General features: G+C 35.1%; 1 protein-coding gene across 1 annotated transcript in view; it reads right to left on the bottom strand.

Annotated features, from left to right (window-relative positions):
- Positions 1–2,450: 2,450 nt before the first annotated feature.
- The window catches only part of LOC104080201 (chromosome unknown open reading frame, human C9orf41), a 17,369-nt gene continuing 3,777 nt past the window's right edge, over positions 2,451–16,042 (bottom strand). Inside the window, exons 3-7 of the mRNA XM_009582508.1 lie at positions 10,834–10,974; positions 5,888–6,066; positions 4,359–4,472; positions 3,341–3,444; positions 2,451–3,056 (exon numbers count right to left, since the gene is read on the bottom strand). Coding sequence (XP_009580803.1) covers positions 2,955–3,056; positions 3,341–3,444; positions 4,359–4,472; positions 5,888–6,066; positions 10,834–10,974 — 640 coding nt within the window. The 3' untranslated portion in view covers positions 2,451–2,954. The remainder of the gene's footprint in view (positions 3,057–3,340; positions 3,445–4,358; positions 4,473–5,887; positions 6,067–10,833; positions 10,975–16,042) is intronic.

Genomic DNA, 16,042 nt, shown 5'->3' with positions numbered 1-16,042 from the left:
GAGGGCGCAGCTGCCGCCCGCCCTCCCGCGCGGCGTCCCGCTGCCTGCACGGCGGCGGAAGCGTGACTGGAAGAGGCAGTCAGACCAGGATCTTACCTCGCAGTGAAGGACAGAACCAAACACGAGCGACGTCACGTCATACTGCAAACTTTAATAGCAGAGAAAAACCAAGTCGGTTACACACACTGGAAACAGCGGGAAGGTCACATGAAGGAGACATGAAACCTCCCATTCTTACCATCACAGCTGATTTTAGAGTGTACTACATATAAATAAAAATACAGGACACTTTACATTTGCCAAAGAAGCATTACACTGAAGATTACACAGCATTTTATTTGACACCTGGTACCACGTACAGTTTAATAGTGACCTAAATTAAATGGCCTTGGCTTCAGCTGATAAACACCTTAAGCATTTTCCCAAGAACATCATCACATTCAGTAATACACAATTATCCCTGTGCATAAAAATACAAGTGATGAATTTTAAGAACTCATAGGACTGGCAGATAAAACACTACTAATTCATACAACTTACAAGATTATTCTGCTTCCAACTCTTAATGCAACTGTAATAATTTAAAGAGGAAAACATTGGGGAAAACTGGCATTTTCTAGATTAAAACCAGAAGCACGTAACTATATACCTGAACTAAGTAAATAAAAACATATTTTCCAAAAACAATGCAAAAAATGGCACTTGTGACAACGTGGGGTGGCAAAGAACAAAACCACCAGAAGAAAGGATATTGACATTCAACCAGAAAGCAAAAGTTCCATTGCCTATTTGTGAAAAACAAGATCACCACGTTTCAAGTGTAACTACAGAATGGGTAGGAGGCAGAAATTGGGCAATATTGCAGACACATACACTACTCAGCAACAGCATAATCCACGTTCACCTAGTCTCGTCTTATTTCAAGGAGCTTGAAAATCAAGTTAAATACTAATCATATTCCACCTAAGGGAAAAAAAATCAGAATGAAAGCAAAGAATCACAAAGTCCCTCAAAGAATAAATTAAATAGTACAATAAGGAAATGAAAGCAACTTTTTTTTCAATTATTTTTAGGTGTGCAAGGGGTTTTATTTTTAATCTACTTGTTGCAGTGGCAGTGTTTCAGCTTCAAACATATTTTTCTTGGAGCTGGGTAGAACTTTGACAGTTCATTTATGGAGCTAAATCTTGGTGGTGCACTTTGAGGACGAAGAGACAGTTCAAGTAAGTCTAATTTAAGCAAAGCTCTAATTGAAAACTTCTGTAGACCAGAAGCCTTTATTCTCAATAAGGATTCTGAGCAAAAGGGGCACAGTACTGAACACACCCAGGCATGCGCTCTCTTATGCAGTGTTGAAACTATAAAAAAAAAAGTTTTTGTTTTTCTTCCTTGCAGACTTTCAATTTAGGAACAAAGGCACAAATTTCTGGCCTTAATGGGAAAAATCCAAAAGCCAGTAACAGATCTATTTAAAGGGATGTGACTAGGACATCACCATGAAAAAAGGGACTAGAAATAATGAGAACCAAACAAGCTATTGTCCAGTGGCATTATGACAAGTATGAAACACCCCTTGATTCCTTATCATAATGTTTTTGTATTTTAAAGATATTTCTGAAAATGGATGAAAATGCTACTTAAGGTAACCAATATATTAAGAAAACGAAATGGCTAACATGACACCTCCTCTCACCACAGTGATTATTAATTAATGTTTTCTCATGTACATAACTGCTAAGTGACAGAAGATTCAGCTTCTTGTATAGTATCAGGGTTTCTACGTTAAATATTCACCTAAGCCACATCTGCCAGGAAAAAAAAACATTAGGGTAAGGAACCAAGAAGTCACTAAGTCACAAGGGTAAAGTGCCTGAAGTTAGAAGGAAATTGCCTATTAATTGGCCTGCATATGCTGACTCAGGTAGAGATAATTAGGTTACAGTGCATATTATTTACATGTATATTTTTCCCTTTGAGAAATGGGGATTTTTCTGTTGCACTACCTACACATGGCATGGATAACTCAGCTATGTTATCAATTTTTTAAAAAGTGCTCAAGGTGTAACATGACTTTCTGTTAATTATGTTTAACAAAAAAAATACTGCTTCACTGTTTTGTCTTAAGCAGTAAGTAGGTGACTCAAAATCAATGTATTTTAAGATGTCAAAGCATCTAGTATTTCAGATTGAACACTAAGAGATTAATCAAAATTAGTGTTATTCCTGAACTGAGGTTAACATACTGCTTCTCTGTGACATGCTGCTTTTTCTTCACTCAGTACGCTGCTTTCACATAGTATTTCAAATTGCCTATAGGTTCTGTGTTTGGATTAAATTGTTAACAGTGGTACAGTCAAAGATTAGAATTTGTATAATTATCTACTTTGTTTCAGTTCCACATGCTGTAACATTTGTAACATTTGCTGTAACATTGATGGCTATTGTATCTATCAAGAATAATTTTATCACTTTCCAATCATTTCAGAGTTCATAATTTAAGTATATGTTTAGAAATACTTCTTTAAATGTGACACAGCTAGGACAGTAAGCACCTCTATGCATTCCTAACATCAGAGAGTAGAAAAAAGAAAATCATTATAAATCTATGAAAAACAAGGCAGCATATGCGGAGAATTAGCCTGGTTATGGCAAACACTAAATTTTATTCTCAAGAAAATGTTTTTGCTTTTATTTTTAATGCATTCCAAAGCACAAAAACAGTGTATGTGAACATTTCCTCCTCCATTTTCACAAGTATATTAAAAATATGCATGGCATAGTACATGTCTGGGTAGCAATAGAGATATTAAGAAAATAGACACTATCTAAATCCTATTAGGAATAAGAAGGCACCACTGATTTGAGGTTGCGTCCAGACATCACCCAGTCCGTTATATTCTCATTTCTAGCTTTCAAGCCAACATTTTTTTCTGATTAACCTATTCAGACCACTTCTATTCTGGTTTTCTCACCACAAACAACACACATTCATAGTAGTATTTCATCATGGAGAGTTCATTCACAGTGTAAGTTGATGGTACAGATTCTTTCTCCACCTGAAAAAAAAGCAGCAGTTTTCAAAACACCTTCTCTACAAGAACTATAAAAGTTTCTCTTTATAAGAAAGAAATTGCTATATAGTTACTAGATTTCACGGCCCATCTATATACTTTTTAAAAAATGAGGAAATAATTTGCAACACACTTACAAACATTTAATTCTCCTAGAAGTTACAAGTAAATTTAGTTCAACATAATGGCATATAAGGTAAAGGTTCATTCAAAGGAGTTTGTCTGGTTTATATCAATACTACTCATAGAAAAGTATAGCATCTTCTTACCTCTATATGGAATCCATATTGCAGTATAACATTTTTTATATCCTCATAGCTTAATTCTATAGAAAGTTCATTTCCCAAGTTTTCAAAGTGGTAAAGGAGAGGACCTACAGTACAAAGATACAACAGAAATGGCTATTAAAAAGACAAAAATGTTCTAAAAATCAAAAGCACATACTGAAAGTGCAGAGAATGCTTATATCCAGCCACATACTCAAATAGACAAAAGAACATATTTCTATCACTCGAATATGATTTTTATAACGAATTTCAGAATCAATGCAAAAAATGAAAACAAATTACTTCAGCTGCTTATTCAACAATGAAGTCTCATTTCCTACCAGACTGTGTTTTCTCCATCCTAAAATTTCTTCAGTCTAGCATCACTGCTGTCTCTATAGAAGAAAAGGCAGGACATGCTGCGGTCTACTCAAGAGCTCTGCTTGCATTCTGTGACTGGCCAGCAATAGTGCAGTGACTGGCTGACAAGTGACTGGCCGACCAGTGACTGGCCAGTTTCTACTATACAAAATGTTTAACTCCTGAGTTTTGACTGCCATTCCTTCACCATGGGAGACTTAATTTAAGTCTCTCTTCTTTTGAGCCAAGGCATACATAAATTAAATCTCATTCCCAAAACTTCTGCTTGCAAGCACAGTACAGATTAAGAAAAAAAATACAAAGATGTATTTACACACAGAACAAGTTCTATTTTCTTAGAAAAACAGCAAAAAAGAATACAGGACACTACATTTGCCAAATAACAAAGGCTTGATGCATGAATGCAAAACCTGCCACTGCGAAGATTTACTACTTCTATTGAAAAATCACATGATGTTGACATGATTGTAAGTGGCATATTCTGAACACATCCGAGATAATTTCCAAGCCCTAGATATTTCTAGCTCTACAGAGTTTTCAGCACAGACACATTCGTCCCCACTCTTTTCAAGTACGAGATGCCTGTTACGTGATCAAACTTAAGTCAGGGCTAGCAGGAAGAAAGGTTGGTCACACTTGCCTACATTTATCCATATTCCTCCAGGCTTTAGTATTTTCCATATAGTATCAATGTAATCGATAACATTATGTGCTGTATCTATGAAAAAGCAAGTTGCTATGCAGTCCCATGTATCTGCATAAAAAGAGCAAATTATAGAGATTAGTTTCAATGTTTCTATCCCTGTAAAAGTTCTTCATTTAACCCCAGTATTTGTTTACACACTCAGCATTACCTTCAACTAACAACAACTGAAGGCTCTTCATTTCATTTACAAGTAAGTAAAATATTTTGGTTTATGTTAACAACAGGTAAGTTTGGGTTCGTGTGACCTATATATATATGTGTATGTGTGTGCATATATACACATACACACTCTAAAATGTTATACATACTTATTATTTACGCATTTTACAAAATTGTTCATACACATTATATAAAATGAGATATATTTATATTATATACTGTACAATGTATATATTATAACACATTTTATATAAATGAAGGCCCAAGCATGCCTGACTCACTTGTCCTATGAACTTCATTACTACAACTGTTAGAAATACAATTGCAAAAATACCCAGTGATTTTGGGCCTCTCTAGTTAATATCTAGAGTAATACAAGTCTGTACACTGAAGTGTACTTTCACAAATCACATAGCTTTAAAAAATTTTATTCAGTATCTGAATGTTTCTCCAGCTGTTTTTTTACTAGTGAATTTAACAAGCAGGATCTTTCAAAGTCTACCTTTTAAAGCATGAGTCTCCCTGTTTTTCTCTAAACATGTATCCTTGAAATTGCAAAAGTTTTAAGTTCCGTAAATAAAAAAATTAAAAGTCTCAATTTATACTCAATTAAGTATCAGATGTTCTAGTGTAAGACAGAGCCTTCAGAAAATTAAGCAACTATAAGGAAGGCTCCTACAAGAAAATATCTGAAAATCTAGCTGCACAATAAAGGGCAGATCAATAGCTATATAATCCTGGTGAAAAATTGCTATGGGTCTAATAGGGACAGAAAGGTGGAAACAGAAAATAGATGTCTGAGGTGATAATCCAGTACTATGTAAGGAAAAAATAATGGCTGCTAAATAGGCATATATTAGAATATTAGACTACATACAAAAGAACTGGGTAAGTGCTACCCTTGATCAAATCCTAAATATGTAATTGTTAAGTGGGCACTAAAGATAGTCTTCTGCAAGTTAATTCAACATTAGGTGAGTCATAAAACATTACTTCATAGCTGCAATGAGGACAGTACAACTAACCTCATATTACAAGAGAAAAATGAGGCTATTTGTACGAACAGAAGTCTCAATCTTTGATAATTATCATCCCCATAATGTGCCTCTGAAATATTTACTATTGACAGTCAATGGGTATATATTTGTTTCATTTATAATGTACTACTACTGAAACAGTTTGAATCAACAAAAAACTCATATTTCTATTTTTTACACTAAAGAAGAGAAGTGACTAGTCCCTTCTATTTGTAATCATTAACTGTCCTATAACAAATAGTCTGAAGATAGTTTACATTTACTCACTGCACTCGGAATAGATTTCTTGAAAATCCCCTGCTGTCATAGAGAAATTTGAACCAGAAGGAAGACTGTGAGGATCAACATCAGGGAAATAAATTGGACGTATCTGATCAGCAGATCTTCTGTTATTGCTAAACTGATGAATCCAGGGATAAAGCTTACATGAGTTAATTTCAGAGCATCTGCAAAATACGGAAATCAGCACAATTCAGTTTCAACTAATAGCTTATCTATTATCTAGAAATGTAGGAGTCAAAGAATTCCACCAACGTCCATTGTATTATGATACAGTTCTTGCAAAAGTTACACATTTTCTAAAGGAATTTTATTAGTTTATAACACTTCCACTTATAAATCGATGAAAAAAACCAATTTTACTCTGACACACAAATTATCGCCACAAAATAACTGCCTTTTTTAATTTTAAAGTTTTCTTTTCACACTTTTTACCATTTTTCCTGACTTACTTCTCCACTGAAAAGAAAATGCACCAGATTCTTTTGTAAGATTAATGAAACTTGTGATTAGGTATAGTCAGTAAAGCTAAGCCTTTCTGGGCCATATTTTTTCCCATTTAAAAAAAAAAAAGAAGATGAGTAACATTAGTTCTGTGAATTTTATTGGAAACATTTGTTCTCATTCTAGACTTTTCTGTCTTTTCTGAACCATAATCATAGGGGTTTTGAAGCACAGTAGAATGAAAGCATTTGCAGATGGTAACTGAAAGGATGCTTTCAGATTTCAATACATAAATTCCATTTTGCAAAGCATAGTGGCTTTGTGCTAGATGTCATTTTAAGTTATTAACATTTGGAGTGTTGCAATTATGCTAAGTAAACGTGTCTTTGTAAAATAAAATTTGTGGGTTGACATGACCAACTAAGTCAACTCTTATTGTAAAAAATGATAAAAAATAGCATTAAAGTATAAAAAGCAGCTTTTCCCACAGTCCTGTAAAACCAGTTTGTAATTAAAAAATGAAGCCATTTTCTTTCAGAGACAACAGAGGACACATCTGTCCCATAAAACACATATCATCAAACACTTCATAAACCGCAAGCAATCTACCAGGTTATAAGAAAGTGCACTCTTTTGGCTGGTGGATAGAAAACATCTGTGGTAAAGTCTTTGAAATAACATTTTTTACCTTCTTCATCTCAGATTTCTACTTCATTTTTTCAGCAAAAAAAATACAAATCCAAGCTGTATTACAGCAGCTCTTCAACTGTCTCCATATATACCAAATAAATATCAGATATATACAGTCAAAGAAAAAAAAGCAGGGAAAAACACCTGATAACATAGGCATCATTTTCTTCAAGAAAGGCATTTCTATTTTGGTTAAAAAAAAAAACAAACCACAAAAAACCAAAACAAACAAAAAAACCCAAAACAAACAAAAAAACAAAAAACCCACCCCCAAAAACCACAACAAAAAAACCCACCCCATGTTGGCGAACAAAAGGTGTGTGTTAACCATTCTAGCATTCTCCATATGCTCCCAGTCAATTGGTATTATCCTCAGAACATTTTTCTTTAACAATGAAAATTTCCCCAAAAGCAAAGTAAAGAAAATAAGAGATCTGAGTAGATTAAAAAGGATTTTTTTTTCCTGAGCTATAAGGGAATGCATACCTCCCTGTATTTTTTTTTCCTAGCACAAAGTATATTCACGTAGACTTTCGAACAGTTCCAAAAGGAATTCCCAATTTAATATAAAAGACCAATCCCTCTCCATACTCAAGCTTGAAAACCTCCCTTTCCAGCTTCAGTAATTTATACTTCAGAACTAAGTATTGCAGTCCTTTACAATTCCATCCTTCCAACAAGAGATGTATGATGTAAGTTGTTATAAAAATATCACATCTTTAACTATGTGTGATGCACTTCACTTTTTTCCATCGGGGCGGGGCATTTACTGTTCAACACTGAGTCGAAAGGATGGTTCTGGAAAAGATGGGTAGGTCAAGTATTACTTCTGACCACGGATTTAAAGATAAAATGCTTAACTGTTTTCATCCTAAGACATTCACGGACATGCAACAAATACAACTAAGCAGCCTTCTCAAGGATTACCCAATTATTAGCATGAATTCTACTGGTATTAATTAAAGCTTTTTTAAACTAACCCTACTCTAAGTTGGGTACAAAGTGATTTTATATTACTTCAGCTGAACTTTCTCAAATACTCATGAGTGGGACTACTGCTACTGAAGGGCTGTTGGGCCAAGGCTACCGACCCTGCGCTCTGAATCTCCAGCTGCAGGAAACAGCAAGTCAGCTATCAGCTGCTCATGCCTCCTCCACACAGATACTACCCTACTGTTGTTTCCACTCCAGTCAGATGTCAAAGGGAAGTAATGTGTGTCCTGTGGCTCTAGATTGCCTGAAGATTTTGGTATGCCTTCCAGAGGCAGGAAAACAGATTATGCTTTTCACAGTTCATGCTCTTCCAGAACATGTAAGAAATGAAGCATGCCTGTACATCACCAACGATCACCTCTGCCATCTGCCATTATACCCAGAAATCATCTAAACACAAGAAAAATACACCAGCAACAAGAACCTTACCCATACAAGAAAAAGACAATTTCCCATACAAGACTGCAGCAGCCTTGGAGCCATTGCAGTCTGGAGTGACCCTGCTCCAGGGTCACTTTATCTTTAATTAGAGCTTCCTCAATGGAATAATGCACTCTCATTAATTTCAAACACTTATAGTGACCACAATTACGCCTTGATGCACTCTCTACACAACATGATATGCAACTTCATCCACAGTAACAAAAGTTGACAATTCAAGAGAATTAAGTTTTTTTACATGCGGAAAAATCAGCAGATAACACATTGTATACAGAAGACTTAAGTCACTGTACCACATCTAGGAGCCCCCTGTAGTAGTTGGCTTGACACTCAATATAGTACATTGTCTTCCTAAAAATAAACCAAGGTCAGAGAAAGAAGGTGGATCCAAACCATTTGGACATGTTAGCAAAGTCCTGATGCTTTTACCAACAGAAAACAAAAATTAATTAAATTAAGACTGTAGTTTAAAATTAATTTGCAAAATCCTTCTTTCTTACCACTCTCCCTTAACTGGTATCTTCAGCTCATATTGATCATTGCTGTTTCCTCCAGTTCCAGGAAGGCAAACGTCCATTTCAGAAAGCTAACTGGGAACAGCCACTTAAAGACTAAAATGAAAGATCCCAAAAGTCCCTAAAACCTTCTTAATAGACATCCCAAGCCCACAATTAGATCTGGCAGAAAGGAATGCTTGGACTTCAACAGAACTGACTGAAATTCAGAGTCAGGTTAGCAGTATTCTCTTCCATGCTAACAAGGAAACTTGTAACTGATAACTAGCCCAGCAAAGATGAAGATTACAGCAGCTGAGCAACACTCAATTTTGCTGCCTAAAATCTAATACCGTTAGCAAGTCTAATGCATGTACACCTCTTTGCTAAATATCTTATACAAATAGTAAACACCACATGAGCATTAGATGCTAAGAATGATTACTATCGTAAGCTAAGCATAGATCTTCAGGAGAATTCCATGTACAGGCCAAAGACTCCTTATTTAAGGAAGGCAAAAACCACCTCATCAGAGGTAATCAGGGGTGAGGTTAACTTTCAGATTTGAACCACTATGACAGCTGATCAGTGAAATGAATACTTTTATGCTGCTTTGAATAATTTCAAAATTTGCACAGAGCTTAAGAGCCAGCAGGGCTGTATAGCTAAGGACGAGAAGAACGTGACCTCCTTTCAGTAGCTGCAAGGCATTACATCAGCTCAACTGTAATATGCAATTTCACCACCAGATGAGAAACATTTAAAAATAATGTATGAAAAAGAACAAATAAACCTCTAGCAAATATCTATTTTTCATCACATTGACCATTACTGTTTTAAGCAGACATGCAGCAAACATAACACACAGTGTTTTCCCGTTGTTGTTTTTGAACAGTAAGCTGTAACAGATTTAATATCATCACAGTCTGATGCAGACAATCAGCCTACAAACAGGTCTCCAAAACGTCATGATAATATAGAATACAAGCCAATAGTTTAGGTGTTTTCAGCAAATGTGTCATTTCAGATTGGAGAATGAGTGAACTGGCAAAATCTGTCTCTCTGAACTTGGTATCAACTCCCCCAAAAAACAAAACACCCCACCAGACCTCTTTCTTACTTGCCCTATAGACTACCTATAGACTTCCCACCTTCTTTCTTAAAAGAACAGTTGCACTTGCTGCCTTCTTTCCTCTCTAACAAGTTCATTATGCAACCAGTAATTTTCAATGCAAGTGACAGAATATCAAATAGAGAAATGTCACTCTAAATTAAACCTATGAAGTGAAATTTACTACATTCAAATTTAGTGTCTCAGCTAATTGTAGAACTATTAACTATATTTTAGCTGCTACTCAGTGACAGGACTTGCTTAAGAAGTGGTTCAGTGTGCTTCAGTGGTTGTTTTTCATGTCAAAATAGAGCCTAAAATTTTAGTATGGAATGTAATACTTTCTTTAATGGGTTTCCTCCATTACTAATCACTACCACTAAGTAGCATGCACATATTAACTAGTCCATATTTGACACCAGTGAGATAGTATGCATTTTAAAGAAACAGATGTGAAATAACATCACAGTAAAACCTATTCAAGATTATGCAGAAAATCTGTGGTACAATCTTGAGATTTTAAGTCTCATCACTTAGAAGTCATGCTTCCTGCTATAATTTGAATGACTCTGATACAATGCTTCCCTCCCCCATTTATCCCACTGACTTTTTTTTCATTAAAACATTCTAGAAAGTGGTTATGTGTGTCCTGTGTTAGGACTTACAAATCTATTCTTATGAGTTTTATTTATTCAAGTTTTTCTCACTTATAATTTTGCCTCCGTAGGTTTCAATCAGCAAGTAAAACATAAGCTATGTACCTGTTGAGTACAAAGTTAGAAGAAAAGAGCATAAAGAGGCTCCATTCATTTCCTTGGCAAGCATAACCGAGCATAGCTATCTCCCACGCCAATCTACCTAGCCCAGCACCAGGTACCAGGATATTAACTTTGGAGAAATCCCTGCAACAGAACAAAAATAATAGTTAAGCCTTTATCCGATACCTCTTAACAAAACTTACAGAGGGCCAGTCAAACATTTTTTCCCCATATACTTAGATATTATAATGTATTTCCTGTACGATTTTACTTTTTAAACGCAAACTACGCCAGTTCTGATCAGATTGGTTAATTGTACAGTCAAAATAATTCACAGAAAATTATTCCAAAGAACATATACAACCCTCATTCAGAATACAGATCATAATTAGAAAACAATTTTTTTTCCTGAAAACTTTTACAATTATCAGGCTAAAAATCTCTGAAGTGAACTGAAGAACATTATCATATAGCACCATTTATTTTTCTATGAGGCACACTGATAACTAGTAAATATTCTAGAAATCTTCTTGATTACATTGCATGAAAAATAAACAAGTATCTTGACATCAGAAACACAAAGCAAACAACACTTCTACAAGCCAATGAGCAATTCAGACTGTAAAAACCTTTAAGTAGTTACCTTCTCAGCAACTGTGGGTTTTAAATATGCTGTTCACCAATTTCACTCAAGCACATTAAGTGACATAAGATTTCCTAAATCAAAGTACATTGCAGCTCTCTAACCCTTCACTTCCCATAACCAGGCATCAAGTTAAAAACGACCAGAAGACATCCAGCCTCTTTCAAGCAGAAAAGGCAACATATACATATTCTAACCATTAGAATTCCATCACAATGCAATCAAACCCTCACTCGTAAAACAAAAAACACTCCCATGCCAAACTAAAAAGATACTTCATCTCAAAAGAAATAATTTTTCAGTTTCCAGTAGTGAACAAGATTTCATAATTTCATACACCAAAAAAACAAGTTTTGCATGTCACCTTCAAAGACAAAACATTCGTGTATCAATTTATATGTAACTAAATGAAGGAAGACAAAATCATCACTTCCAAACATATGATGAAAGAAAGCAACATGCAAAGCCTTTGACTACGTAAAAATTCAGGATACCAAAAAGGGTTCAAAAGAGTTAGCATGCTGCATAAGCGTGAAGATGAGTGAGGGAACTATGTGAATTCTGAGAAGTAGTACATTTCTGAAGACTATTACACAAAAACAAAAGCAAGCATTATTCTTTTCTAAAGGCCACACAAACTAACAAAGGAGCTTTTTGGTTTGTGGCTTAATCATGTAATTAGTGAAGCCTCCCAAAGAGAAAAATCAAAGTTCTTCTCATTCCTGATTTTCATTTTCATTCCATTATACTTTCAGATTCTTTATTTTCTGATTAACAAGAAGCAGGAAATCAAGACTTTGCTATTATTTAAGAGCGCTCCTGTGAAGCAACGGTTCTCCTTACCTCTCTTCTACAAGGAAAGCCGAAAGAAAGCTAGCCAGGAAGTCTTACTGAAAAAAGAAAGATTAATTCAGGGGAAAACTACTTGCTCAAGATGGAATTTTTGAAAATAGGGACCCTGAACGAGAAGGAGGAAGAAAATCCACCTTCTGGGAGAAGCTAGAAAAGTCTCAATCTTACAGCTTTTTCTATGCATAGTGGTATATCTATTCACTGTTATTCCAAACGTATTTCTAACCTAGTCTACTTCTTCACTTCCTTACAATTTAACTTTATTTATGAAATACTTAGACTACCTCTACAAAGATTTTTGCAGCTCCACATGGACACTTCTACAATGAGTGGGTTGAAAAGCCTTACGCCACTTCCAAGATTATCATACACTGATTAGAAAAGACAATTTTCTTAAAACAACCTAATAACAAGGAGGTATGCAGGTGTAATCACGTTTTGAAATCTGCACCTTTATTCATCCTAAAACAAGACAAAGCCTCTATCAGGCAAGTGAGTTTATTTTAAATAGCTTGTAATTGTCTTGTACCTTTTTATTCACAATATAAATTTGTATCTCTGAACTAATTTTCCCAATTGTTTCTTAGAAAATAGTTGATTTTAACTGCACCTTCCTTTGCACCATTATTAAGGGATTGAAGTCCGTCTGGAAACTTGTTTGCAATTTCATTTCTATCTATCTCTTCATATCAGTTGCTAGGGTCTGGTGCTGGCCACCAACTTCGTTTCAGCACATAGAGAACAGCTAATAGGATACAATATAATCAAATCTGGTTGACTTACATTGACACTAGCCTTCTAAAATGGTTCAAGAGCATTTTTTTAATCTATGGTCAGGAGAAATTAGCTATGTGGCAAACTTACTGTGTAAAAAGTAGCGACTGTTGATAGTGTCCTGCTATCAAAAAAAATGCTCAAACACCTTTTCCTTTTCAAGACTTAAAAGAAATTGTTAAATTGTTGATGAATTTCAAAAAAATTAAGGTATGAAACCAGTGGTAGTGGGAACACTCCAATGCACTTTATTATGCTAACTTTTGAATCATTAGAACAGCTAAAAATTTTTAATTGCGCAGAAACTGGTTTTTTAATGGCTAAACAGTCATAAGAGAATTTAGGAGGCTAGGAAAATTTGCTTTCCTCTGGTGGATATGTAATTGCAGCAGTAGCAAAGACAATTAAAAAAAAACCTAATTGTGGTATAACCCAAGGTTATCCACAGTGAAACTAGCCTTGAACTAGCCAGCAGCAGCAGGATTTCTATGGCACAGATCTCAAACTGGTAAGGAACGTAAATGGGTATCCAACAAGCACCCATTAAAAACCTGTAGGGCAATAGGGAAGAAACACTGGTCTATTAACCTGACAGCTGCGGGGAGAGGAGGCTGGCCAAAGAGCAGGGAAGAGGGCTGCATGGTACTGTTTGCCTCAACTATTGAAACTGCAGCAGTCTCTTGAAAAGACAGTGGAGAAATACCAGAAACAACTAAAATCTGTCATGCCATTACTATACTGCATTTTGCAGTGTGATATATTTTCAGCTTTCAGAAGTTTAATGCCATTAATGAAGATTTTAACTTGATGTCCTTTTTTAAGGGAAAAATTATACATGATAAAAAAAGAGGCTTCTTATTTTATGCCTATTGTGCTTTAACAAAAAAATGATGGTGCTGAAGGGGTAAACTAAGTTCAGCAAACCACAAACCTCATTTTCATAAACTAAACACTGCAATTCAATGTTAGCTAATGATAATAAGTGATAAGAAATATACAGCCCACACACAGAAGATCAGTGGAAACATCAGCATAGAATCACACTGTGGGACTCCTTCTTTCCTGATGCCTTATCTCTGTAATATCTGTAAATTTAGACAGTGAACAGATCCAATTCTCATAAGGTATTTTTCATTATTTTACTGTAATCATATTTCAGAGATTTTTTTTAAAAGACAACTACTTTTCAAACAAAATAATGAAGGCAGCTAAAAAGCACAATTATTTGAAGAGCAACTCTTCTCCAAACTTAGCAGCTGAGGTTTATATACTTCCATGTAAAGACCCACAAAGCCTTCAGTGGACTGCAATAACAGTGAAGATATAGTTCACTCTTAAATCCAACATTTAAATCAAAGTTTAGGCTAAGCATAAATTTTGACGAGATTAAAAACCCTGCAAGGACAGATGGATTTTATATAAAGTTAAATAAAATTCGTATAAAGCAAAAATTTTATCATCACTATAAATGTGACTGAGCATTCAAGAAGTATACGCAAGCTTGGCCCTAGGACTAGTAAGCTATGTTTTTCAAATATAAAGGAAACTAAGCACTGGTGACTTCTTTTGGGCTGTCCTGCCAGTATCCTGGAAAATGCAATCAATTGCTGGACAGCATAACAGATTTAAATTTCAAGTTATAGGTGGTTCCAGAGGCCAAGTTAATGAATAAAAGAAAACTTTGGAGAAAATACCTAAGTTTACCATTCTTGGCCATAATTAACTAAAAGGTTAACTATTTCTTTGGTTCCTTTTGGACAAGGTGCTGACGATTTTTACATCCTTTCACGTAAGTAGGAAGGGTAACAGCAGAACTAAAAGAAAATACAGACAACAAAAGAAAAGGGGAATTCGAAAACAAGTAATGTATCGGTATGCTTATTTAGATTTTCAACTTAATGTTTCCCCATAAAAAAGCTTTAAAAAACACATTCCATAAAGAAATAAAAATGTATCTATGTTTTACTATTTTCTCCTACAGAAAGCAGTGATCATGGTTCATTCAGATCCAAGAAATCCAAGAAATTCAAATGGCTTCATTAAAAGGTAGACAATATTATAGAGACCCTGTGAGCTGAAACACAAATTCCAACATGAATAATGCAGGAAATCTAAAAGTTCCTCAGGAAAACCTTATTTCGTGGGACTTCACTTAAAAGTGCTTTGTTGATCCTACTAACAGATCCTGTGTCAAGGTGCTAAGCAGAAAGAAGGAATTATTTCTGAAGAGGTATGGGAGGCAGAAACAGCTTTTGCCATTTTATTTTTAAATTACAGTCTTATCAGAAGACTGAACTGAAACACAAGATAGCAGTAGCACTTCTGACAAGACTGTTCTAATTTACAGCTGCTTTCAACCATTACTTGTATCTCTTCTGCTTCCCAGAAGAGCAAGCATGTAGAGTACTTCACTTCTTTTCCTGTTCTTTGCATACCAACTGAACCAATACATGCCAATCTTACAAAGAGCAGCAACAACACAACACGTGCATGCATGAAGCAAAACGTACTTGAATAGTTTCAAAAAATTTAAACTCCTTTTTCACATGATTCCAATGCGTGCAATCAATAATGTTAAAAAATAATGTTAACTAGACGTGGAATCAATAATGTTAAAAAATAATGTTAACTAGAAACTGAATGTATAATTCCATTGAAGCCATTAAAAAGTAAAAGGTGACTCGTACTGACAGTTTTAAATTTAAAAATATTTATTTCTCCATCTTTTTCAATGCAAAATACACCTAGACAAAGCTGTTTTCATCACCGTCCTGGTTTCGGCTGGGATAGGGTTAAATTTCTTCCTAGTGCTGTGTTTTGGATTTAGTACAAGGAGAATGTTGGTAACACTGATGTTTTCAGTTGTTGCTAAATGCCCTCCTAGTCCAAGGACAGCTCCCATGCCTACTGACTGAGCTAGGTACACAAGATGGGAGGGAACAT

Source organism: Fulmarus glacialis, unplaced genomic scaffold, assembly GCF_000690835.1.
Source record: "Fulmarus glacialis isolate BGI_N327 unplaced genomic scaffold, ASM69083v1 scaffold25827, whole genome shotgun sequence".
NCBI classification, from domain to species: domain Eukaryota; kingdom Metazoa; phylum Chordata; class Aves; order Procellariiformes; family Procellariidae; genus Fulmarus; species Fulmarus glacialis.
Note: the sequence above shows the minus strand (reverse complement) of the source record. Positions and strands in the feature narration are given on the sequence as shown.